General features: G+C 41.2%; 4 protein-coding genes across 5 annotated transcripts; 3 read left to right on the top strand and 1 right to left on the bottom strand.

Annotated features, from left to right (window-relative positions):
* Positions 1-374: 374 nt before the first annotated feature.
* ubb (ubiquitin B) lies at positions 375-3,080 on the top strand. The gene is made up of 2 exons (XM_030792655.1): positions 375-448; positions 1,123-3,080. Exon 2 carries the CDS (start codon positions 1,133-1,135, stop codon positions 2,960-2,962), a length of 1,830 nt encoding a protein of 609 aa, XP_030648515.1. The 5' UTR covers positions 375-448; positions 1,123-1,132; the 3' UTR covers positions 2,963-3,080.
* Positions 3,081-5,143: 2,063 nt separating this feature from the next.
* On the top strand, positions 5,144-18,492 carry p2rx5 (purinergic receptor P2X, ligand-gated ion channel, 5). Its single transcript, XM_030792925.1, has 13 exons — positions 5,144-5,280; positions 6,046-6,196; positions 8,862-8,933; positions 9,495-9,570; positions 10,124-10,208; positions 10,407-10,487; positions 12,900-13,041; positions 13,677-13,816; positions 14,126-14,219; positions 14,306-14,371; positions 16,340-16,425; positions 17,670-17,862; positions 18,385-18,492. Exons 1-13 carry the CDS (start codon positions 5,144-5,146, stop codon positions 18,490-18,492), a joined length of 1,431 nt encoding a protein of 476 aa, XP_030648785.1.
* A 733-nt stretch (positions 18,493-19,225) lies between these two features.
* emc6 (ER membrane protein complex subunit 6) lies at positions 19,226-20,280 on the bottom strand. The gene is made up of 2 exons (XM_030792790.1): positions 20,099-20,280; positions 19,226-19,918 (listed from the first exon to the last, which is right to left on the bottom strand). The coding sequence occupies exon 2, from the start codon at positions 19,914-19,916 to the stop codon at positions 19,584-19,586; it is 333 nt and encodes a 110-aa protein (XP_030648650.1). The 5' UTR covers positions 19,917-19,918; positions 20,099-20,280; the 3' UTR covers positions 19,226-19,583.
* Positions 20,281-20,566: 286 nt separating this feature from the next.
* shpk (sedoheptulokinase) lies at positions 20,567-25,467 on the top strand. Of its 2 annotated transcripts, none has more exons than XM_030792381.1 (7): positions 20,567-20,954; positions 21,129-21,270; positions 21,514-21,697; positions 23,687-23,839; positions 24,069-24,244; positions 24,554-24,754; positions 24,994-25,467. In XM_030792381.1, the coding sequence occupies exons 1-7, from the start codon at positions 20,805-20,807 to the stop codon at positions 25,386-25,388; spliced, it is 1,401 nt and encodes a 466-aa protein (XP_030648241.1). In that variant the 5' UTR covers positions 20,567-20,804; the 3' UTR covers positions 25,389-25,467. The 2 variants fall into 2 exon arrangements, with proteins under 2 accessions (XP_030648241.1, XP_030648242.1); XM_030792382.1 differs by having other exon boundaries at positions 20,567-20,942.
* The last annotated feature ends 663 nt before the right edge of the window (positions 25,468-26,130 follow it).

Genomic DNA, 26,130 nt, shown 5'->3' on the forward strand with positions numbered 1-26,130 from the left:
TTCTTCCCCTCTCTGCTACTTCCGCCCTAACAACATTCCAAACTAGTTATTCACCAATGGCAATGCAGACAAACAACGTAGTTGCCCAATCACAGGATGAAAGGTGGCCTTTTTGTTCTAGTATCTTCTGTAATGTTCAAGACGAATACATGTTTTCCCGTATGCTCAATTAATTGAAGTAAAATGAACAATTGTGAAATATGAAGGCTTTAAATGACCTCCCAACAACGTATCATAATAGTAAAGACATATTTCGTACAGAAAAATCGTATAATGTTTATTGGCAGACGGGAACTATCTAACTGTAGGGCGGATGGACATTGTCATGTGATGTCCAGTGACGTCAGATCACCGGTTTTGGATAAATACAGTAGACGATCGCTGCGTAGTTATAGTTCAGCTGAAGACAGAAGAACCCTAGTTGTGACAATACATTAGCTCAAAAGCGGTAAGTTAATATTAAAAAAAGTGATTTCTTTTAAATTGGGAGGTATTGTAAGCGGGACTGCTGGTGTAGTAACCGATCAGAACAAATATTGAGTTAAGTCAGGTTCGATTAGCAAGCCAGCTTGATTATTGAATTGTCATATGTTGATACATTTTAAATGTACTGTGGTTCATTAAGGTAGTAATGTGTAACCACCAACGACTTAAAATTATTCTTTTAGAACAGTATGTTTTATGCGAATGACGAGAGGCCAATGTTTCTGTTCGTCTTTTCTCTCGCCTCTTCTTTTTGCTGAATCACTCGCGCCTAGCGAACAAAGAACCCGGATGTCATAAAATGGCGTCGAGAGGTCTTAATCGGAACAAGATGACTGCTGCGCAGCATTCAATCCATATCTCATTTTTATCAAATTATGTTGATCTTTGAGAGCTAAGAAATGTTAGTGTGTTTTCAGTGTGTTTATGGCCATGTTCGAAAATGACACGTCGGTCTTGGTTTCTGATAACATATTGCAGCTTAAGTGTTTTTATATTGTTTTAGCGGTTTTTCACGGCGACGGGAACAACTATGAATCGCATTAGTATGTTTGACGGACAGGAATTCCTTCATCCTCCTGATTCACTATTCATAATCAGATATGTAGTAATCTTATTATTTTCTGCTTTTTAATTTAGAGTAAAAAAAATGCAGATCTTTGTGAAAACTCTGACCGGCAAGACCATCACCCTCGAGGTGGAGCCAAGTGACACCATTGAGAATGTCAAGGCTAAGATCCAGGACAAAGAAGGCATTCCCCCAGACCAGCAGAGGCTGATCTTTGCTGGCAAGCAGCTGGAAGATGGCCGCACCCTCTCTGACTACAACATCCAGAAAGAGTCTACTCTCCACCTTGTGCTGCGTCTGAGGGGTGGTATGCAGATCTTCGTGAAGACCCTGACCGGCAAGACCATCACCCTGGAGGTGGAGCCAAGCGACACCATTGAGAACGTCAAGGCCAAGATCCAGGACAAAGAAGGCATTCCCCCAGACCAGCAGAGGCTGATCTTTGCTGGCAAGCAGCTGGAAGACGGCCGCACCCTCTCTGACTACAACATCCAGAAAGAGTCCACCCTCCACCTTGTGCTGCGTCTGAGGGGTGGTATGCAGATCTTCGTGAAGACCCTGACCGGTAAGACCATCACCCTGGAGGTGGAGCCAAGCGACACCATTGAGAACGTCAAGGCCAAGATCCAGGACAAAGAAGGCATTCCCCCAGACCAGCAGAGGCTGATCTTTGCTGGCAAGCAGCTGGAAGACGGCCGCACCCTCTCTGACTACAACATCCAGAAAGAGTCCACCCTCCACCTTGTGCTGCGTCTGAGGGGTGGTATGCAGATCTTTGTGAAGACCCTGACCGGCAAGACCATCACCCTGGAGGTGGAGCCAAGCGACACCATTGAGAACGTCAAGGCCAAGATCCAGGACAAAGAGGGCATTCCCCCAGACCAGCAGAGGCTGATCTTTGCTGGCAAGCAGCTGGAAGACGGCCGCACCCTCTCTGACTACAACATCCAGAAAGAGTCCACCCTCCACCTTGTGCTGCGTCTGAGGGGTGGTATGCAGATCTTCGTGAAGACCCTGACCGGCAAGACAATCACCCTGGAGGTGGAGCCAAGCGACACCATTGAGAACGTCAAGGCCAAGATCCAGGACAAAGAAGGCATTCCCCCAGACCAGCAGAGGCTGATCTTTGCTGGCAAGCAGCTGGAAGATGGCCGCACCCTCTCTGACTACAACATCCAGAAAGAGTCCACCCTCCACCTTGTGCTGCGTCTGAGGGGTGGTATGCAGATCTTCGTGAAGACCCTGACCGGCAAGACCATCACCCTGGAGGTGGAGCCAAGCGACACCATTGAGAACGTCAAGGCCAAGATCCAGGACAAAGAAGGCATTCCCCCAGACCAGCAGAGGCTGATCTTTGCTGGCAAGCAGCTGGAAGATGGCCGCACCCTCTCTGACTACAACATCCAGAAAGAGTCCACCCTCCACCTTGTGCTGCGTCTGAGGGGTGGTATGCAGATCTTCGTGAAGACCCTGACCGGCAAGACAATCACCCTGGAGGTGGAGCCAAGCGACACCATTGAGAACGTCAAGGCCAAGATCCAGGACAAAGAAGGCATTCCCCCAGACCAGCAGAGGCTGATCTTTGCTGGCAAGCAGCTGGAAGATGGCCGCACCCTCTCTGACTACAACATCCAGAAAGAGTCCACCCTCCACCTTGTGCTGCGTCTGAGGGGTGGTATGCAGATCTTCGTGAAGACCCTGACCGGCAAGACCATCACCCTGGAGGTGGAGCCAAGCGACACCATTGAGAACGTCAAGGCCAAGATCCAGGACAAAGAAGGCATTCCCCCAGACCAGCAGAGGCTGATCTTTGCTGGCAAGCAGCTGGAAGATGGCCGCACCCTCTCTGACTACAACATCCAGAAAGAGTCCACCCTCCACCTTGTGCTGCGTCTGAGGGGTGGGCAGTAAGCATCTTCTAACCACCTTGCCACCACCTCCTATTTCACGCACTTTCCCCTTTCAGTTACTGATCCTCATTCCCAAACTGTTTTTATATTGTGTGGCAAAATAAAAGCATTGAACTGAATAATCTGCTGTGTGACTTTTCATTGAGTTCATTCACTGACTCTACCCATAACAGATACAGAGAAACACATTTATAGTTTAGTACAAACATAATTTCAATAGAGTACATGCCATCTGATGAATGAACTGATCTGCTCCACTGAGATCAATGTTTTCTTGTGTTATTTAAGTTCAGTAGCCTGAACTTACTGCAGTACAATGGAATCTATGAAACATAACGCATATGTATAGTGCTTATATATGTGAGTGATCTTTCAATTACGGTCATTTCTCTTCCTGAATGAAGTAGGAAAAACAGAACGTTTCAACGTTTTTATCTTAGTCACACCTCACACCAAGAGGAGCTTTGTAAAATTAGTGACTACCCTTTTATTTTTTCTGTGTTCTAAGAGGCCTTGTATGTATGGTTTTAACAATATTGTCTTTGTCCCTAAGCTGGACTTTGAACTTAATATTGAAATAATGTTGAGTTCACATACAGGTTAGACATTAATGTCTATTTTTATGAAATACATTAAGTATTATAACATTTCTTCACATTTTCATGTATTTTTCATAAAAAGAGCCCCCGTGACTTGGGCTCACTGTCATCTCGACCACACTGTACGGAACAGAATTCTGAGATCGTGTTTTTGGGTTTGTATACTTGGTAACTACAGCAACAGCTATTCAACAGGGGAACACATGGTTGGAGAAAAGAGTGACCTCCATTGGGGGTAATCAAAGGAGGAAAAATCTAAGTAAGTATGACTTAAGTTAATTTGGTATCATTTCCAAAAAGTGTATATTTCATATGAATGTAGAAACAGCTGGACCATTCTCATTTAATATTGTGTATCTTGTGTATATTTAATGCAAACTCTCAAACTGACAGCAGGCTGACATATCGGGAAATGATTTTCTCCTAATGTTAGAGTGACGTGTGTTATTCAATAAAGTCATCATAGTCACTACACACACGTTAGACGCTAAATACTAAAATTTTCCTGACCAAAATGGACTATAGTTGAAGAATTACACATAAATAAAACAGTATATGCACAGTGTTACATATATGAAATTGTGTACACACAGTACAGTATAGCAGTACACTGGTTTCACTTTCACCGGCGTTGACAATATTATAAACGTAACATTTAACGTAACGTAAAATGGACCCTTTGATATTTTCTAAGAGATCTAATAGGCTATTCGAGGGGTAGAACAACCTGCATTTGTGCACGATTGACAAGAAAACGGAGTTGAGTTCTGTCAACGCTATGTGCAAAAAAGGTCAAGATTCTTGTAACTAAGGTAGGTTCATTGTTTGCTTAATTAGAGCGCAATACATCATTAGAGACCACCTTTGTTAATGTGGAACAACCACGATTAAAGCAGTGTTCAATCCTGACATGTATTTAGAAAAGTAAAGTAATAGCGCCCACTATTGATATATTTTAATAGTGCAGGGTCAACATTGTCGCTCGAGTTGGCGTTGTATCTCAAACAAACCTACATATTTAAACTGACTATTAAAAGGGAATCTTGTATCTGAACAGTGTTGTATTGTAATGGTGAGGTTTCTCATTTCTCTAAATGTAAAAAATCTTCTCTCGCGCGCTCGCTCTCTTTCCGACACACATGCGATATGGTGTTAAATTACCAGAGTGTTGCCTATTTTTAAAAGTAGCCCATGCTCACACCCACGCAATGTGCACTGCAGGACACTTCCACTTCGCACCGCGAGTCTGCTCCTGTTGCCTGGATATTGTAATGTTTGATATGAGGGGAGCACATTTGTAAACGTTCTCAGTTGAAAGCTCATCTCGTGTGAGCACATAGTTGATGTTTGGGTCTTAAGCTTCCACTGACAGGTGTTTAGTAAATTTGAGTGGTTGAGTACCACCGAAGTCTCGGTCTTGAGTGGGTGCAAAGTGCGTTCGCTTTTCTCACAGTTGATCTGACTATGTGGCGATGGTTCGACTGAAACTGAAAGAAGTCATTGCACCAATGCAGCCGTCATATGCTTAAATAGCTGTTGAGAGATCAACCGGCCACGACAGCAATCACTTAAGGATAAAAGACATGGCTCCAAACAACAGAGGCAACCTTTTCTTTCGTATTTTCGAATACAAGACCGAAAAATTTGTTGTTGTAACAAATAAGAAAGTTGGGGTGTTGTTTAGACTGTTTCAGCTGGCCGTAATCGGATACCTTATCGGGTAATGTGTTGCATGTGTTACATGTTCTGGCAGGTTTGGACTAAAAAAAAAAAAAGACAGAACGAAAACACGAAAACAGAAAGCTTTCTTCATTGTCACGAATTTGCGCTAACTCATGTTACAATATATTCAAGGTCACTGGCTACAGTTCGGGAGTGCAAAACGTGTCTTTAAACAGTCGAATAATTTCCTGAGGAAATTTCTCCGTCTGTTTCTCTATGATTTATTTCTATTCTCAGTTTCTTTGGCTATGGTACTCTTGTGTTCTCATCGCTCTAATTCTGTTAGTGAAGTATGTAGATGGTTCCACCCGTTCCTAACTGTTTGTAGTGTATTTTGCAGTAACATATTTTGTTATTTAAATAAGTTTTTTTTACACTAGTACAAACGTTACCTTTACAATCACCTAACATTCTTTCAGTGATGGCTATAGCTCATGGAACTCTTTTAAAAAGTTCAAAACCATATTTGAAAATGTGCATGCGCTGTTTTCGTTTTGTTTTTTGGCTGGAGTCATAATGTTAACACTTAATTGTTTATTGCGTGTTAAACTGTCAGTCGGCAAAGACTGAGACTTACACACAAGATCTCTGCTCAGTTGTAACATAACGTCATTGCTAATGTTAGATTATATCTTAAGAAACAGCTGTGAAAAGAAAACGTGTAAACTGCGAGGTTTGTAGAGATTTGTAGCGCAACCTCAGGTCAGGTGTCCTTTGTAGCGTTTGTGAATGAGCTGTAGTCTGATCGACAGTTTCTTCACAGTTGGGTTTTCATATGGAATAAGGGATACCAGGAGAAGGAGGAGACAGTCCAGAGCTCGGTTATGACAAAGCTGAAGGGCGTCACATTCGCCAACAGCTCAAAGACTGGTCTTTCCATGTGGGGACCAGAGGACTACGTCATCCCATCCCAGGTAAACCTATTCCCCCCTCCTGACTAGTGAATTAGAACGGGACTCCTTTGGAAAGGGTGAGAATGTGCAGCCTGAGAATGTGTGTTTGCTTGGTGAGGACCTCTGGCTGTTTAATCCTATTTTAAACCAAGTGGTCCTTTTTATTTTTATTTTGTACAGATCATAAACCCTGTGCATATGTAATGTAGAAAACTCTGTGTAAGGGCTGTGTTCAGTTTACCATAGCTCTCCGCTGAATTTGGTCTGCCTGTGTCCAATAGTTACAGAGATATTTGTGTTTGTCAAGGAGATGTGCATATGAAACCCGTCTACAGCTATATCTTGTGCTGTCTGAAAGTCAGTAGGCGTATCTTTTATATGAGGTGAAGTGTCTTTGTAAACCACATTCCCAGTACTATACACATTCTACACGTATCCTCCCGAGACCTAGTTACTGTACCGCACACTGTTTCGCTTTGCTCGTTTTCAACTCATCAGCAGTTTCAATCAACAGAAGAGCCAGGTTCCCCTCATTTTATCATTCATTTACCAAGGTTTTAGTCAGCTGTCTACATTTGACAGAAATATTATCAAAGACACGTCTTGGAGCAGAACAGTTCATCTGTTTGTGCATTCAGTCATTATCATTCAATAGCCTGACTGATGCACAAGTGTGAATTCTCTATAGTCCTTGATATAATGCTTTCTTAGTTTTCTCAGTTTCTTTTATTGTGTAATCTGGTGAGACTAAAACACAGTTTATTCCTTTTTTTGAGTTTTGAGGGGTTTGGGTTTAATGCGTCTTCATCAGTTTTTTACAGTGAAACACACACACACACACACACACACAGCAGTCTCAGCAATGCTTACAGTATGTGGGTAGGTGGAGAGCGTCAGCATAATCAATTGCAGAACATGAAGAGATGTTTATTTACAGCGTTTATATGATAATAATGCAATCTACAATATTCACTCTGTAAAGGGTGTAATGTATAACAATAGGATGATGTGTAGAAATACTGGCATAATTGTCTGTTATTAAGTATGAAATAATTACATTTCCATATAAGTTCTTTAACTAAAGCTGCAGCTTGTGTCTGGTTATGAATTGTCTCTGCCTTTGCCCTATGACGTCTACGCTCCAGAATAAGGATTTCTATACAGTAGTAATGCCAAATCAATGATAACTGAATATTTGATTCAAACCAACTTTTCAAAGTGGATTTTTTACAAGCTGTCAGGGCTGCCATTGGTGGCTTTTTTTTTGCTGTAGGTTAAAGGTCATGTGTGAGTCATCTGCTATTTAAAGTAAACCTGGGCAGAGAGAGTCAACCTTCAGAATATCAGGTAGTCTTTTACCAACATAAATCCAGAGCACTGTGATGCTCTGGCTAAACATGGGAATGTAATCCCCCACGGAACCTGAATTTCATCTACCACAAGTTGTATCACCTGAAACCTGAAACTTGAAACTTGTATCACTGGACAGCACCTGTGAGCCTTGAAACATGAACTGTTCTAACTGACGAACTGAATGTTAACTGATGCGAACTGATGTACTGAATGAAGTTTTTAGATGAGGTGGAGGTATTATCCCAAATAACACTCCAGTCTAGATCGACACCCGGCACACTCAATTCCCTGTTGTGAACAAGATGAACGTATGATGGAACCTTGAGATGTAATAATTACATTACGCAAATAAGAGACCATAACCCGGGCTAAGGTTCTCTCATTCAGTATTCAGGCAGAGGGTGATTCTCTAACTGCGAATTCCAGAGAACATCATATGTCAGGAACACCCAGCTCAGCCGGAAATGTTGGTAAAACGCTGTCTGGTTTTCTGAGAGTTGATGTCCCTCTACGCCCAGGTTTACTTTCAACAGGAGGCATCTCATACGTGACTTGTGGTTTTTTTTTTTTTTTTAATTCTTTAAAGTTTGAGTCAGACATTCATTGAGGCGCATTCAGTGAGGCTCTCTCAGACCATGTTAAAGACAAACACGATTGTCTCTACGCACAACCTTCCCACTCTGCAGGGTAATGGATTCCCATTAACAAACAGAAATATCTTAACCGGCTGAGAGAGGCAATCTTCATAATGTATGCATTTTTTTTAATCGACTTACACGGAGAGGTGGAACTCTAAACTAACTGTCCGAAGGGAGAAGTTTTTGTCCATTAGTGAAGGCATTATTGCCAGTTCTCTCTGTTTGATATACGTGTGTACAACTCCCCACAAGGGCACCTCACAGCTCGTCTCTTCGGCCGTTATAAGTGCTGTTGTTGTCTTCCTCATTTTTTATTCATGTGATTCACTTAACCTTCATGAGACAATCTGATTAAAAGCCTCAGCTACAAGCTGAACAAGCCAAAGACTTCTGTGATGTTGGAAATTAGAGCTGTTTGACTATGAAAAGGGCTTTTAAAGGATACACTGGCAAATGAAAAAACAAAGTTTAGTGCTTGGCTTTTATTTGGCGTGAATGAGGGTTGAATACCTTCATGTTTTAGGAGGTAAGGAAAAAAGTAAATCGATAGTGTACAATCTGTATTCATCAATGATGTGTTAAGTCCAGATAAAATAATAAGCTAAGTGTGCTAAGTATAGCAGATATGTTTAAAACCAATGTAAACACATTGTTTCTCTATAAACTCGGTGTGTCTTTCTTTTCCTTTTAAACAGGGGACTCATGTCTTCTTTGTTGTAACAAATTATATTGAAACACCAAACCAAACACTTGGTTTCTGCCCTGAGGTGAGAACTACTAACTGTTGCCTGCTTAATTTCCATTGCGGTATACTGGCCTCTTTTTTCAAAACTGAAAGTCGATCATGGCATTTCTTGTAAAAGGAGATGAAGGAGACCTGGAAACATGCATGTCCCACACACGTCCCACAAAATCCGAGAATGATAATACAAATTGTAATAATGAGTAAAAAACCATGGAGCCACAAGAGAATTGAAAGGAAATTTAACGATTGACTAGTTTGTCAGGAAGAAATCTGATGAACCACAAATGATCTACATTATCAAATTATTTTCATTTATTGTTTGACATATGTCTTCAATGTTTGAATAACTCACATCCAACATTTCACTGAACTACTGCTTAAAAAAATTAGAATAAGATATACGGCAGAACATTTTAAAATTAAAATTAAATTGTGAGAACATGGTGCTTTGCATAAATAAATACAAACAAATTATTAAAATCATGTCAAGGATTTTGGTTTCAGCAACATCAACATTGCATTATTGTGTGACTGAAATAATTAGTAACACAGACTAATAATCTTCTTCTTTTTTTTTTTTCAGAATACAAAAGTCCTAGATGCTAATTGCTTGCATGATACAGACTGTGCAGAAGGGGAAACGGTTGCTCGTGGCAACGGTAAGATCTGTGAAAATGATGGGGTGGGATTGTGTCTCACTTTGTCTCTGTTGTCACTTGATTTATAAGAAATCTGTAGTGCGCCTGTTGAGCCGTGGTGAACGTTTTAGAAACAGCAGTCAGAGGTTATGCAACTGTAGTTTCAATGTGAGACATAAACAGCAGAGAAGGTGAAGGCGCGGAGGATGTGGTTGTTTCTGAGGTTGCAATTCTTATTCAAAAGGTTTAAAAGTTCAAGTTCTGCATGAGAAAACAGCTCAGAGAAACAAAGCAGTGTAAATCAACGGATTGATTTCAGTCTTGGTATTAGCGCCGGTGTAAACTTTATTTTTGATGAAGTGACAGAATATTGAACCTATCTTTCTTTCATGATTCCTTCATTTTTATCAGTTTGTTGCTGAGTAGTCTTGTGAATGGAGAGAGAGAGAGAGAGAGAAAGAGAGAGAGAAAAAGAGAGAGGGGGGGTTGCAGTGTGGAGGAGTTTGTTTTGTGAAGGTTATTTTTGGGACATTAGATTATTTTGTTTAGTTTAACGCCGGTGTTTTCCCCACAGGTGTGAAGACTGGACGCTGTAATAATGGGACAAAGACCTGTGAGATACATGGCTGGTGCCCTGTCGAGAGCAGTCACATACCACCGTAAGAAAAACCAGCGTCTTCTTTTCTCGGGCCGTAAACCGACTCATTCAGGCCACTCGGGTTGCTCTGTGTCTCTCTGCATATTCTCAGCTTTATCTTTAGCTTCCAGCACTCTGAGAGAGTCACAGTTCTTAATGTGTTTGTGTGTGTGTGTGTGTGTGTGTGCGCGTGTGTATGTTTCTTTCCACAAATGTTTAGTGAGCCTTTACTCGGAAAAGTGGAAAACTTCACGATCTACATCAAAAACTTCATCAAGTTTCCAAAATTCGACGTAACCAGGTAAGCACAAGAGGCATGTTTAGAGATGTGTATTTGTAAGTTGGTTGTGCATTTCTGCTTGTTTATGTTTGTGTGCGTGTGCGTGTGCGTGTGCGTGTGTGCGCACTTGTCTTTGTGCATGCCTCTGTGTGTGTGCATATGCATGGGTGTGTGTGTGTGAGACAGTTAACCTGAAATAGAAAGTTGACCTGAATTGCTGGAGATCCACCACTTTTATTAATACATTCAGTCTGTTCTACACACGACAGACTGGGACAGCCTCAGTCGCTTTGGTCCTTATCACACACTATTAACCTTATTCTAATGTTTCTTTATTAGTATGCCTGTCAGCACTTGATTTGTTGCATTATATCTAATCTTACATAAGATCCATTGATTGGGCAGGAGGGGGCTGAGTGGGTGTGGTCATGAGTGCTAGTGAATGGAGCAGAAGGGTGATGTGTTCTTAGTATGTAGCAAAGCAGTGTAGGCACCCATTGTGTCTCTACCTTTTCTTTATCACCGTTTCTACCTTTTCTTTTTCTTTTTCTTTCTCTTCTTCTGGCCAAGGTATCTATGGCAGCCCCTAGAACTGTATGGTAAAAAGTTGTGAAATTTGGCAAACTGATTGGGGATGGTCCCCTGATTCTCCTCACCAAATTTCATGTCTGCAGCTTGAGCTCTCTATCGCCACCAATGGGTCAAAGTTGAAGTAGATTTATGCACATAACTATTGAACCGTATGTCCGATTTTCAAACATGAGGTACCGTTGGATTCCTTTGGTCAAGGCAAGGCAAGACGTCATTGTCCGCCATATTGGATTTTTCGCCATATTGAATTTTATCAAAAAGTGATTTTTCACTACTCCTCGGACAAACTTTGTCCAATCTTCACCAAATTTGGCACAGACGATGTTCAGACCAAACTGCACAGAAGTTATCTAAAGGATTTTTGATTTTCGAAAGCGTTCGTCCGTCACAGCCAATCAAAATTGGTGGTCGTAGCTTGTATTTCAGTAACTCTTTGATGTATCGACACCTAACTTGGTACACTGACTAAAGACTCTGTCCAAAGGGAGTTCAGAAAAAATTGCCCCATTTTACCACTTGAGGGCGCTATAATAGGAAAAAGCATGTTTTTGCTCATCACTCTTCACATGTTTGGTCATGCCTTTGTGGATGCTGAGGTCTGCAAATGTTGCCATTTCCTGTTCTGCAGTCGTATTCAACGGCAAAGGCGCCAAACAGGAAGTAATGCAATTTCTTAGGACTGTATGATAAAAAGAAATCTGGCACGTTGATTAGGGCTCCTACCCTGATTCTATCCAGGAAGTTTCATATCTGCCCATCAAGCACTCTAGCGCTATCAACAGGTCAAAGATGGAGACACATTCACACATGACTCTTTTGAAGGATATTAAGAAAATTAAAAAAATGAGGTGATGCTGGATTCTTTCTGTCAAGCGGAGGTCATCGCAATCAATTATGTCAATTTCTGCCACATTGGATTTTCTGCCATTTTGGATTTCATAAAAAAGTGGGGGTTTTTTTTCGCTACTCCTCAGACAAACTTTGTCAAATCTTCACCAAATTTGCAAAAGATGATCTTCAGACTAAGCCTCACAAAAGTTGGATTTTTGATTTTCCAAAACATTCGACTGCCAAGCGAAATCGGCAGCGAAGCTGGCAAACAGGAAGTGAGCCCATCTCTCAGCAATGCTCTGATGTATCTACACTAAATTTCTTTGCCTGACTCAAGACCCCATCTAAGGGGAGTCCAGAAAGAAATTGCTCAATTTCACCACTTGGCACTTTTTTAAGGAAAAACATGGTTTTGCTCATTACTGTTCACATCTGTGGTCTAAAATCATGATTGTTACTTCAGTTCATGCCTTTTGTGATTCTGAGGTCTGCACAACAATTCTACAATAACCTCAGCATGCTTGGCCCCCTCATTATTTATATTTATATTTATATTTATATTTATATTTATATTTATATTTATTAATGGGTTCGTCACATTGGCTACAACAGATAAATTATGCAAACTGAACAAAAGCTCAGAAAAAAAAGGATGTGAGAAAAGAGTTATTGACCAGATATTTGGCTTGACAGGCTCAGGCTGGCTGGGGTAAAGGGAGTTTAGCAGACTCTTACCCTTGGGTCTCCGTTTCCAAAATCACAAAGCTCAGATTGAGTCACGCAAATGATTAATTACAGACAAGGGAAGAGTTGAAGAGGAGAGACTTTTGTTTTCTGTTCAGCGCTAATTTGAGCTTGTACAGTCAGACTGCTTAAAGATGTGTAACCAGGAGGATCCTTTCCTCCACAGTTACATTCAGTATGGTACACCTCACACTCACACATTTAACTAGTGAATAATGTTAATATTCGCATTTTTCATGTTTTCCCCCCTCACTATCTGCCCTATAGATCTAACGTGCTGGACACCACGAATGACTCCTATCTGAAGACATGTACCTACGACAAAGTGCAGCACCCTCATTGCCCCATCTTTCGGGTGGGAGATGTAGTCCGCTGGACGGGTTACAGTTTCATGGATCTGGCCGTGCGGGTAAAAACTGCTCCATCACCGGGGGGTTGTCCCAGCTAATTAACCCAAAGCAAGTGGTAAACATCCTAATAGAAGAGCATTATGGCTTTGTCCTGCTTGGAGAATGAAGCCACAGGGCTCTTATATTAGTAGGTTTACTATTAACTCTGAGTTAACTAACTCTGTGTTTTCACCAAACCCGCTTTCTGGGACACCCCCCCAGATGTCCCTCCTTAGAGCATTAGTTGGGTTCATTCAATAGGCATTTTCTCAGTTGTACAACCCAACAGAAAACAAATCAAGCTTCAAACATATTTGGTAGGATTCATAATTGGATCAGAGTAGAGTTTGATTGTTTGATTCCATTATTGAGTATGCGTGTTCATTTTTTGCTTTCTATCTCATTTTGCATGTACACAGAGTGTCCAAAACAGAATTAAAGTCATTCGTGTTTACACAACTGGACTAAAAACAAGAAAAACAGATTTAGACTCAGCAGTAACAATAATGTCCTCCGCTGATTTAGACACTGCAGTAACAATAACGTCCACAGTTGAAACGCACTAATTTTCATCCCTGTTGCTCTGAGGCTCTTTACATCTCTCTCTCTCTGTCTCCCCCTGCTTCCCTCTTCTTTCACACACACAAACACACAGGGTGGGTCCATTGGAATTGCAGTAGACTGGAATTGTGACCTGGATAAAGACTACTCCCTGTGTGTACCTCATTACACTTTCAGTCGTCTGGACTTGCAGGGAGACTCAAAAGCTTCGGTGAAATCTGGTTATAACTTCAGGTGTTGTGTTGACCTGTTCCCTGCACAGACACACCCATAAATCAGCCAGTCTCCTTCTTACTTGTTCTAAAAAAAACCCCAAAAAACCTAACTATGAACAAGCTTTTTTTATTGACAAAAACATCCCTTGTCTTCTCTGTCTTTGAAATAATGATTTCACATTAAAATCATATGATATCACATTAAAACTGATCAAACAAACACAAAATTTCAAAATGTTGGCAGCATTATACAAAATTTTGGACATGAATCATAAAACATGACATAATGAGTGTCTGACTCATCTCACGGTTCTGAATCTAATTGCAGATATGCCCAGTACTTTAAAGATGAGAGAGGGACGATCCATCGTACCCTGTTTAAAGTGTTTGGGATTCGATTTGACGTCATGGTGGATGGAGAGGTGTGTTTTCACTCTTGCAGTTTTCCTGAGACCCGTATCACTGAAATTTCAATGTACAGTCTCACATCTGCTTCCTTTTGTTCCAGGCAGGACAATTCAGTATCATCCCCACTGTGGTTAAAATAGGCTCTGGGCTTGCTTTAATGGGCATTGTGAGTATTACAAACTTTTCAGTTCATTTAGATTTATGTCAAATCCAGGAACGACCCAAAATGGGACGGTAGAGTAATGTTTGTTCAGGGAGACATACCAGTCAGCGTTTGCAAGGTGCAAAGCAAAGTCTATGTTACGAAGTGATCTTTCACACATACCTCTTATCACCTTCCTCTATATGAAGACAGGATATGGAAGACAGAACAGAGCATGTGTTTTTAATCTGCAGATAAACAGCTGACACACACACACACACACACAAACATTGTTTACATCTTCCACTGATCTCATCCACTGCAATAATGCAAAACTATGTAACTGTTAGAGGTGTGCAGATATGTCATTTGTATCTGTATCTGTTCAACAAACAAAATGACCTGTCTCCATATCTGGATTTGGATAGTGGGCTGGAAGTGGCTGTGGTTTATACTGGAAGCCACATTAAATTGGGCTTCCGGTTGTACTTTCTAACCTAATATACATTGGCAATGCAATTTTTGTGCCGTCAAAGCATCAGATTGATTTAATATTGGCATATAATTAATTATGAAGCGTATTTCCACATCCTCTTACTGTACATTTAATCTCTCTCTCGCTCTTTTTTTTTTATTTTTATTTTTAACTAAACTATGAACAGTCTGAACCCCACCCCTTTAGCTAGGGGACACTGAACAATCAGAAACTGGAACAATGTTTTAGAAATTGAAAGATTCTGTTTTGCATTGGAAATTGAAACTATTTACAGTAAAGATCAGTGCTGGGGTAACGATTTACAAAATAATGTGCTACTAATTATTCCATAACAAAGTACAGCATTAGAGTTCAAATCTCAGTAATCACATTAAAGTTACTGGATTATTAAAATGTCCTTCACTGCGTTACACACACCTTTTCAAAAGAATGTTTTTCGTGCTGAATATTTAAATTTAACTCAGAAAACAGATAGTTACAGTTCTGGGGTGCTAATTGGTCAATACGGTGTTCCAGCAGTGTAAAAATACATGATTATAGAAGCAGCTATGACACAACACACACCTGTTCACCTTAATTGTGTATTTATGACATCACTACCCACTGTCACTAAGGAGAGATTGGGTCCTTTACAGTCCCGGTAAATGGGACAAGACCGACAACTGGTCAGTTAGCTAGCTAGTAAGATCTGCTACATTTGAGAAAACCCGAAAATACGGTGTTGCCAACCAGGACAATAATATGGAGAGCTTTAATGTTACTTTTAATCACAAAATACAGATAACGCAGCTGCTGGCTGATGATGATACCAAAATGTATTACTAGCTACCTCAGAAACTACCGGTACTTAAAATGGGTTTGTTGTGGCCCAACACACACTCTTGCTGAAAAGCTGTTTTGACTTTTGAACACTAGAGGGCACTGTTATATCGATCTTGCCTCAGCAGTTATTGCTGGGTGAAAGAATTGGTGGCAAACATTAGTTTGCCAATAATAAATGTTCAGAGCAATTTGAGATTTGAAATTAAGGCAAGTAAAAATGTGTTCCTTTTTTGTTTTTACCTTCTCAAATTGCCAGGTGCTCTACATATTCTCACCAGCCATACCCTCACTTTACCTCTCAGTTCTTTTACTTCAGTCCTCCATTGGCATCACTAATAACAACATACAAGAGGTGCTGTCGCCATTCTCAGACTATCTTAAAAACCATCTTGTAAATGTCCCGTCTGTCTCAAAGTTATGGATAAAAGAGGTGAAAACAGAAAGCCAGACTCAGTGTTGAGGATGCTACTCATGCCATTTCACAAAGTGCTTATTGTTATAGAGCTGTTCTTTATTTTTTCCTCTGGTATAAACAATTAGGTCTTTCACCAAAAAAAAAAAAAAAAGAGAGAAGATTTTGTTTGATTGGTAATTTTTATGCAGATAAGTGTATACACTCCTCTTGTGGAAAAGTAAATTTAATGATTGTTTTTTGTTTGTTTGTTTTAATTCAGGGAACATTTCTCTGTGACATTATCCTTCTCTATATCACCGGAGAGAGTTCCGTCTACAGAGAGAGGAAATTTGAGTCCATGAAAAAGTAGGATTTTCACATTACACTAGAGAGCTTGCCTCCTGTACATCACTTTGTATTCAAAAATGTGTTTACAGACGAGGTTTAACCAATCAAATGCACACAGCTTCTGTCATTAGGTTAGATTTGTCAGTCCTGTTTCCAGAGGCCCACGGGTCTGAAGTCTGATTGGCTGAGATGTGTATTTAGAACAGAGGCCCATGGATCTGCAGTCTGATTGGCTGAAACATGTGTATTTAGAACAGGGAGACAACTGTGGAGAACAGTGGAGAACGTGGGCTTCTGGGAGCAGAGCTGAGAAACACTGGATTTTAGATAGGAATGCGAATGGCACTTAAGTGATTGACACCTTTTTCTCATGTGAGAATTTTAAAAAAATCTTAAATGGACTGGAATTTAAATGCTGTAGCAGAATCTCCTGAAAAGAAAATGACAAAAACTGGAAACTATGTAATGATTTACTGCCTGAAACTACCATTGCAGAAACAACTATGTTGTTTAAGCAACAGCAGACCTACTCACAATGTTTAGATGTCAGTTTAGATGTCAGTTGATATTTCAATGATTGAATCTTGTTTCTGTCACTAGAGAACCCAAGAGAGAAGGGAAGAAAGGCAAATCGCCCGGGAAGGTCATAGGTGGGGAAACATCTAGTCTCTGATTTGAGTGTCACCAAGAAAGATTTGACTTGCTTGAAAATCCCTGCAATAATTTGATACTAACTGGGACCAGGACTCATTAACTGAACTTTGCCTTTTTTCTACGAAGCACCAGTGAGGACACAGTGACTGGACTGGTGATATGCTTTCTGTTTTCATACGGGGAACAATTTAATTTCTTACATTGTTTCTACGTCCGCCTTGGACCAAATGTCATTCCTGCTGCTTTGGTATTTCTTTTAAACATGCACAGTGAAAGAAATACCAAACCAGCAGGAATCACAGCTAATGCACATGTTACATACTCCCTCTGTAAGAGAGCGCATTGCTTGAGTGAGCAGTGCAGTGACCATCATCACTAACACAGACAGTTCAAGAAACCTCATGGAATACAGAGATAACCAGACGCTAATCAGCATCTTGCGTGCATGTATGCATCTCACTAACATTTAGCAAATCAGCTAACCTGAATTGCACTGGAATTGTGGTCATTTCTGTGTCACAGTGACCATTTACAATGTTAGTCTCTTGATTCCACAAGTGCTAGAAGTGATTTCACTATATGTGATGCTCAAACTGTTTGCGTGATAGAACACAGAAGAAAGAGGGTCGCACAGCAACAGCCTGTCCCGACAATCTCGTCTCCGACTGCCCCCAAAAACAGAGAGCATCAAAAGAAAAACATGCCGTTATCCTCAGCATCGAGAAAAAGACCTCTGAGGGTGGAATCAGATGTTACTCTTCCTGTGGCTCAGGGCCTACAGCCACTGAAAAACTCTGTCATGTAGGAAATAGCTGTGTACCAAAAGGAGAAACACCACTAGGCCACTATCCATGCTGGATGACAACTGGTTTGTTTTTCAGGTCCATGTTAAAATGAGCAACACTGTAAAACCAAGGCAGACAGTGCTCCATCAGTAATGCAACCCTTGACTCTTTAGAATGGACAGATAGCCCCTCTCCCCCCACCACTTCTTCCCTTGTGCTCTGAATATGGACGATGCCTCCTTTAAAATGACATCGTCATAGGAAATGGGTTTTTTTCTTATGACAGAGAACAGCTATCCATGAGAAACACAAGTAAAGGTTTGTGACCAAAAGAGAGAGAGAGAGAGAGAGAGAGAAAATGAGTGAGGGAGAGAAGGAAAAATGAGTAAGATTGTTCAAGAAACTTCTAGTGCAGGGAGCTGAACTGCCCAGACTATGGTGGTTAATCTGTTTTCTAGCTGCCAAAGGAAAAATAAAAAAAAAACTTACCACGTAAGCCTTACGCGCCATGGTGTATGTCACGTAACAGACCTGACAGACACCGACCCCGACTCCGACCCCGACTTCAGATCATTTGCCTCGACATTCCCAAGACACACTCCGTGGTCGAAAAGTACTTGAAAGCCTTTTTGTGCTTAATGGGTAAATCAGTTTAAGCTGCTTGAGTTTGGAGGACCCTTTGAAATGGTGTTGCGATCACACTCAGGACAAAGCTCGTGAAGATAGCTTCAGTTTGTGCACACAGGTGCATAAAGAGTGTTTAATATATAGTAAGACTGCTGATGTGTATGGTGCCTTGGACATTATTGCCTCATATTGTTTTTCAATGTGCAATTAGCCTTAAATGCTTTTTTTTTATCTGATGTGAAGGAATGAATGGACGAATGAATGAACACACAGCCAAGTGAAGGAATGCTGTGTGCTTTACATAATGTAATGTCTCAGCTCTTAAATGACTGGATGAAGTATATCATCACATTACTGCAAAAATAAAGCCCTGGTACACTCCATATGTCTGTCATACGTCATTATTACTGATCTTATTGATCTCTCAGTCAGGACAATATAATGGATCAACAGATTTAACTCTTTACTGGTATCCCTCAGTGTTAGTACGTAATGCTGTTTGTATTAGTTGGTGGGCTTTCAGACAGAACATGTAGGGTGATTATTTGCCCTTATTTGTGAACCACTGTCTCTGGAGTCTGTTTACAGTTTGTCTATGGAAGGAAAAATTGTATTAAAGGACAAAGATTGAGTTGAACAAGAAAGTGGATAAAGAAACTATTATTAATATCACACGTGTGACTGATTTATTTTAAGGATACTAAAGAGTCAGATATTTCATGTATACTCAAGAACACACTCCCAAGTGAATGAAGCATAGAACAGATATTTATATGGTATGATTATAATGACCAGTGTGGTAATGTCCATCAGTATATAACACAAACACAGTAAGAGTGGACTAAAAAAGAAAGGAAGAAAAAAGCAAATGACTTTTTAATGGACAACATTTTGTATCTAGTTTCAGTGCAATCAAGGTTTAAATGTGAAGTATTTATGACTGATTCAACATCTATTCTACAAGTAGCTAACAAAAGCTTACATACATTAATCACTAGTCTTTCGGGGACTACGTGCCAATCTCGACAACATCCATGTTCTAAAACTACATGACAGCTGAACTCAAAGTCGATGAGCCACGGGGGAGCTTGTATTCTCCTGCTTTATTCTTTAGTATACGTGCACCATACCATAAAGAAAAGTCCAGAACAACACATAAGTGAAGAGACCGCCGACAAGACCACCAGTGAAGAGCAGTCGTCTGGATTTGAAACACTTGTTCCATCGCCGACCGGCTTTGAGAATGAGGAGGAGAGAGAGCAGGAACGACGCGAGGAAATAAAAAATGAAGCCGTATAGTCCCGTGAGGCCGAGAATGCCTGCAGTCGCCCCGGACAGAGCTGACACGGACGTCCGACAGTAATCGAGGACAGCGGCGTTGCCCCTCACCGCAGCCTCGCTGATAAACTGCGGTCCCTCACGTTTAGCTGCCAATGCGGCCATGTCTGACGCCAGTAAAAGAGGTGGAGAAGAAAAAAAAACATATGAACGCAGTTCTTGCTCGTCAGATTATCTTCTATTAAATGTAAGGCGAGATTTATGACATGTGCTGGGCTCATGTTCACCACTGTGTAAAGTGTAATTTGTTACTGATTTTACAAATTGAAATAATATCTAGCACTTACCGTAGGACGTGAAAGTACAAGAAAACGCAGTCTTAGCTTCCAAGGACTTCTTAAATGAATATTACGTGAGTAAAACAATTCCACATCACACGCAGCAGTCTTGTTTCAGGTTGTGTTATTTAACGGAATGTAATTTCTTTCTTTTGCACATTAAACACGATCCATTTAAAAATGTAGCGTCTGTCGTTTGTGAGCAGCCATTTTGTCTCGCAATGTATGCTGGGAAAATAACTTTACAAATAGGGAAAATATTTCCCGTACTAAAATCAAATATATTTTAGGAAATATATTAATTTGTTTATAGATGTAATATAGACTAATATGACTAAGATTAGTTACACAGTTAATTGTTTTGTAAAATATTTTTGATTTTGAGATTGACCTGTGACCACCAGTACGGTACCCGATGAGGGCCAAACAGTATGGTTACCTCGTTTCCCTGCATCATGTAGTGCACTTTGGAATACGATACATTCTGTCGCCCGAATCACCTGCACCGCGTCTGAAGTGTATCAGGATTGCGTATTAGTAAAACAAGTTGAGAACGCGAACCTTCAAGGAAAGAAGTCATCAAGATTGTAACATAACTGACGTTGCTAAATAAATTAGCTCTTTGCTAGTCTAGGTGGTAGATCATTTTAGTTGTCCCAAGCTTCGATTTCTTAATAAATACTGTTCTGTTCAGAATTAACTGACCCAGCGAATTATGGCATCGTCTTCTTCGAAATATGTTCTTGGCCTCGATTTGGGGACATCGTCAATCAAAGTAGTGTTGCTTGATTCCCAGTCCAATACAGTGACAGATAGCTGCAGTCTACCTACGAGAGCAGACACCAGCAGTGACGTGGGCACCCATGTGTGTGACAACTCATTTTATTCTTTCGTTTTTCCTCTACAATGAGTGGTTGCAACAGTGTAATCGGATTTACGAGACTGGTGTCGTAATGTGTTTCTTTTTGTCTTAGGATTTCACTTGTATTTCGTGTAACTCATCGTTTTGATAACGTTCCCACTGTGTTTTGAACTGCAGGGGAAAGAACAGGACCCTGAACAAATAATACTTACCCTGGATCAGTGCCTGGCCGCTTTGCCCAGGGACAAGCTTCAGAACGTCACAAGTATTGGGGTATCTGGACAAATGCATGGCGTTGTGTTCTGGAACGCAAAGACAGGTTAAAAGTCGTACGGAGAGATATCAAAACTTATGAAACAAAGGTTTAAAACGGTCATTTCCATTGAATCTGTATGACAGTTATGTTGTCAGTAATTTGGAAGGTTGTTGTCATTCCCCGTTGGACCAAACATTTGTTCCCCCAACGTGTAGAACATGTAAACTGGCACCATTTGAATCATTTGAGAATTCTGAGTCAGTGAGGACAGATACTTAACATTGTCTGTGTGCTCTTCCCAATTAGGATGTGAATGGTCCAGCGCTGACACTGGTAGCAGATTCATACCTAAAGATGTCAGCCACCTAATCACCTGGCAGGACGGGCGATGCACGAGCGATTTTTTGTCGGCCTTGCCCAAACCACAGTCCCACCTGAGCGTGGCAACAGGCTTTGGTTGTGCCACCATCTTCTGGTACACAAAAAACAGGTAGGCTGTACTGCACTGCCACTGGCCGTAATTTCTCCAACCACCCAAATCAAATGTCTCTTAAGAAAACACACGCATGTCATTATAACGCAAAAGAGGAAAATGTGAAAGAGCGGTCCAAACAAAAACTGCTAAAGAATCCTGTCATGTCAAAATGAGCACACCCCTGTGCAATATCACTTAAATGTCAAATGATTCAAAATTGTATCATCGTTCAATGATTGCATTATTTTTAAGTTGATAAGTAGAGTATTTCCTCTTATTAACAATCTATAACAAATACTTTAGACAGACTATATTGAAAATACAGGCCTCAAAGTGGAAGCTCAATGCAACAAAAATGAATACACCTGTTATCACTGACACACTGACACAAGTTGGAAAACCTGTGATCACTGAAACAAAATTGAGTATGCCTGTGATTTCTACTTAGCCTAATTGCATGAACATGGTTATAAAATGACCTCTGAACACCAGAACTGTATCAGTTTTGGACCTATGGGCTGTGTCTATCTGCATGCCTGCATCATGGCTCCACATGGAAAAGAATTTTCAGAGGAATTGAAAAATCTGATTGTGAGACTTCACAAAGATGGAAGAAGATACAGGAGGATCGGTCGAAACACAGTTGCAGCAGTAATCAGGAGGTGTAGAATGAGCCATGGTGCCACTAATCAGAGCCACAATGGCCGTCGTCCTTAAATGACACCACGGACAATGCGCTACTTGCACAGTCTAGCTCTGAAAAACAGACAGGTAAGTGCTTCAGACTTGGCACAGGGGTTATCAGTGGAAATCAGAGTGTCTTTGACAGCTCAGACAGCGCGAAGGACATTGCATAACATCAACCTCTACGGACGGCATCCGAGAAAAAAACCCTTGCTTGTTCTTCGGTGCTAAACCGCAAGATTAAACTTTGGCAAAGAAGCTTGATGGATATTTGGAGCACATTCTTTGGTCAGACGGGACCGAGATAAAGTTGTTCGGCTCAGATGGGGGGTCCAGCATGTTTGGCGTGAACCTGGCCAGGACTACCACAGTGAGTGCACAGTCCCCACAGTGAAGCACAGAGGTGGGAGTGTGATGATATGGGGCCGCGTGAGTGCTGAAGGTGTTGGGGGGATGACATTTATAGATGGAACTGAGAATGCCTGTGGATACACCAAAATATACATTTACATTTACAGATTTACATTTACCTTTACAAATACTGGCTGACAAGATGACTCCTAGTCTCCAAAAGCTTGACAGAGGAGGAATAATCCAGCATGATAATGATCCTAAGCACACTGCCAAAATCATGCAAGAGTTTCTAAAGAAGAAAAAAGTGATAACTGTGACCTGGCCGAGTATGTCACCTGACTTGAATCCAGTAGAATACCCTTGGAGAAAGGTAGAGAAACACAACCCCTCCAGCAAAGAGCAGCTGAAAAAAACAGTCTCTGAAGAACGGCAGAACATCTCTCCAGAAACTTGTGCAGCACTGGTATCCTCCACGCCGAGGAGGACTGAGTCTGTCATCAAAAATAAAGGTGGACATAGGAAGTATTGAAAAAATAAAAGATTTCAGTCTCAGTAATGAAAGGTTTACTGACTTTTGTTGCATTGAGTTCCTACTGTGGAGCCTGTATTTTTAACATAGTAAATCTAAACTGTTAGTTTTTAATTTTACATAAGAGCATATAGCCTAGTGTTCAACTTAGAAGTAATGCAATTACTGTAAAGTGGTACAATTTTGAATCATTTGACATTGAAGTGTTATTGCACAGGGGTGTACTCACTTCTGTTGTATACTGTATATACTGTATTAAATAACTGGCAGCCCCATGTGTAGTCTTCTTTGTACTATACTGAAAAGCATTTTAACGGATACTTTCTCAACGATGCAAATAAAAGGTTTTTCAGCTCCCCCCCCCCCAACTCTCTGTTCATTTTCATTGGAGCCACAGTCGAATTGCATCATGTCACTTCTGAACTCTTTGAACGCAGGCCTGAGTTCCTGGCAGGGTTCAGTGCGGCAGGGACCATTCATGACTATGTGGTGTCCATGCTGTGTGGAGCTCAGGGCTGCGTCATGTCGGAGCAGAATGCGGCCGGCTGGGGCTACTTTGACACCACCACCATGCAGTGGAACACCGACATGTGAGAATGGCTCTCTGTTATGGCATTTGATTTTAACGCAGTAAATGTTTTCCACGTGAATCACAATAGTGATGAGTTCAAACTGTTTGAATGTCATTAGATTGGGAAAAAGCTGTCATTGATTGAGTTAATGAACATTTTGAATGTCATGTATGTATATTTTTACTGAATATAGGCAAATCTCTTTATGATATCAATCATGTGAGCTAAAGTTTGTGTGTGTTGGTAGTTTAAAAGGTGCTGGCTTTCCTGTGCACCTTTTGCCTGATCTGGTGAATTCTGGATCCATGGCTGGAGAAACCTGTTCGGAATGGCATGGCATTCCAGCCCACACTCCGGTCGGAGCGGCACTGGGAGACTTCCAGTGTAGCGTCTACTCCTGTATGACTAATCCAGCTGATGCAGGTAAAGTTTGTCCAGAAGGAGTTGACATATTTACAAAAGGTTCTCTTAAGCATTGCATGCGGTATAATGATGAAGTTTAGAAAATCATTAGATCATGAAAGCATTGCTTAGTGTTTTTTTAGACTTTCCTGTGTTTTTTTTAGTATCAGTGAATGTGGTGCATGTTGCTCTGTCAATGTTAAATCATCCATAGAGAACACACCCATTCAGCGGTTATCTGATCCACGTTTCATAGCATTTGTAGTCAGTTTTGTATTTGTGTTTTTAGATGAATGATATTCATTGTGATACTCATGTTTTTATTCAAAGTCCTGAACATAAGCACGTCTGCCCAGCTGACCTATGCCATGCCAGCGGGCTTTGCGCCCCCATGTGCCCCCGACCCTCTGTCCCCCGTGGCCTTTTTCCCCTATTTCGATGGCTCTTACCTGGCAGTGGCTGCCTCTCTCAATGGGGGCAACGTCATGGCAACCTTTGTGGGGATGCTGAGTGCGTGGATGAAGGAATTTGGTAAATATCATTAACAGCTCATGTGTGCATTCAGTTTGCCTCTGACCATTTTTTAACCAATGACATCCAGCGGCAGTGTTGTCGTTTAGCCGAAGGCGAGGCGTCACGGGTCCATTTTGATCTATTTCCAAAACAAAGGGATGAGACAATGAGTGTTATTTGAGACAGTTTTGTTTCTTTGTTCACAGATGTCACTCTGTTCCCTGACGTTTGCTTTCTTTTCTGACCCTTGTCTTCAGGTGTGGAGGTAAGAGACTCTGATATCTACTCCCGGCTGATCGAGCGCGGCCTGGACCAGCCCCACACCGACCTGCGCGTCACGCCCACCCTGCTGGGGGAGAGGCACGACTCTGCCGGGCGGGGTCTGGTCGCCAGCATCTCGCCCTCTAACCTTTCGCTGGGTCACGTGACCAGAGCTGTGTGTCGTGGGATCCTGGAGAACGTGGCAGCCATGATGCCCCCTCAGATGCTGTTGGAGGCGGGGGTGCAGAGGATCATGGGTAGTGGGAGCGCGTTATCCCGGAATGAGGTGCTGAGGCAGGAGGTGGAGAGACTGTTCCCGCTGCCTGTGGTTTACGGGAAAGAAGTGGATTCGGCTGTGGGCGTGGCCATGGTTTTGAGAGACAAACAGTGAGTTGCCACGGGAAACAGGCTATAATGATTACAGCTGTGCTTTTGTGGTAACGTAATCGTACTAATTTGCTGTGATGTTCAGTAATGACGCAGGATAGAAGAGTCATTCCAAAAAAAAAAAAAAGAAAAGAAAACGAATTATAACTGTGCACTTAATCTTGAGCTTTTATAATCCTTTGATACTTGAATTTTGAATCTGTGAGTATTTGAAAAATAATAATGCAAGTATATTTCTTGTGTTGGGCTGGCCTGTGTTTTAGGCTTGAAAATTCAAACTGTTATTTATACAATCGGGGATGATTTTATTGCACATGTAATCACAGTGACTGTGACCAAGACAGGAGTCCGTTCCAGACCCGTTCAGTCAGATGTCAGTGTAGCATTGCAGTCATAACTATGTGAGTCTCAAGTGTCTAACCCAGAAACAAATGAGTTGAATGTCACTCAGAGTGAGAGGGTTAAGTGAGACAGGTTAGTAAACTTGACTTAACCCACTGCAGTGTATGGGAGTCTGAGCCAGACCGATATCTGTCTTATACGAGTCCATTTGACTCCTACTGTAAGTAACAGCTGATCTGGGATCAGTTTATAGGGAAACAAACTTAATGCAAATGTAATGCAAGCTTAATGAGCACTTTGAACAGTCTACTTGTGTTATAATAACAATGTTTAATCGTGAAGTTAATGTCTGAGTAAAATATGAAACCTTTTTTTTGGTACGTTATGTCTGCATATTGTCGATT

This window comes from Chanos chanos, chromosome 15 (assembly GCF_902362185.1).
Source record: "Chanos chanos chromosome 15, fChaCha1.1, whole genome shotgun sequence".
In the NCBI taxonomy this organism is placed as follows: Eukaryota; Metazoa; Chordata; class Actinopteri; order Gonorynchiformes; family Chanidae; genus Chanos; species Chanos chanos.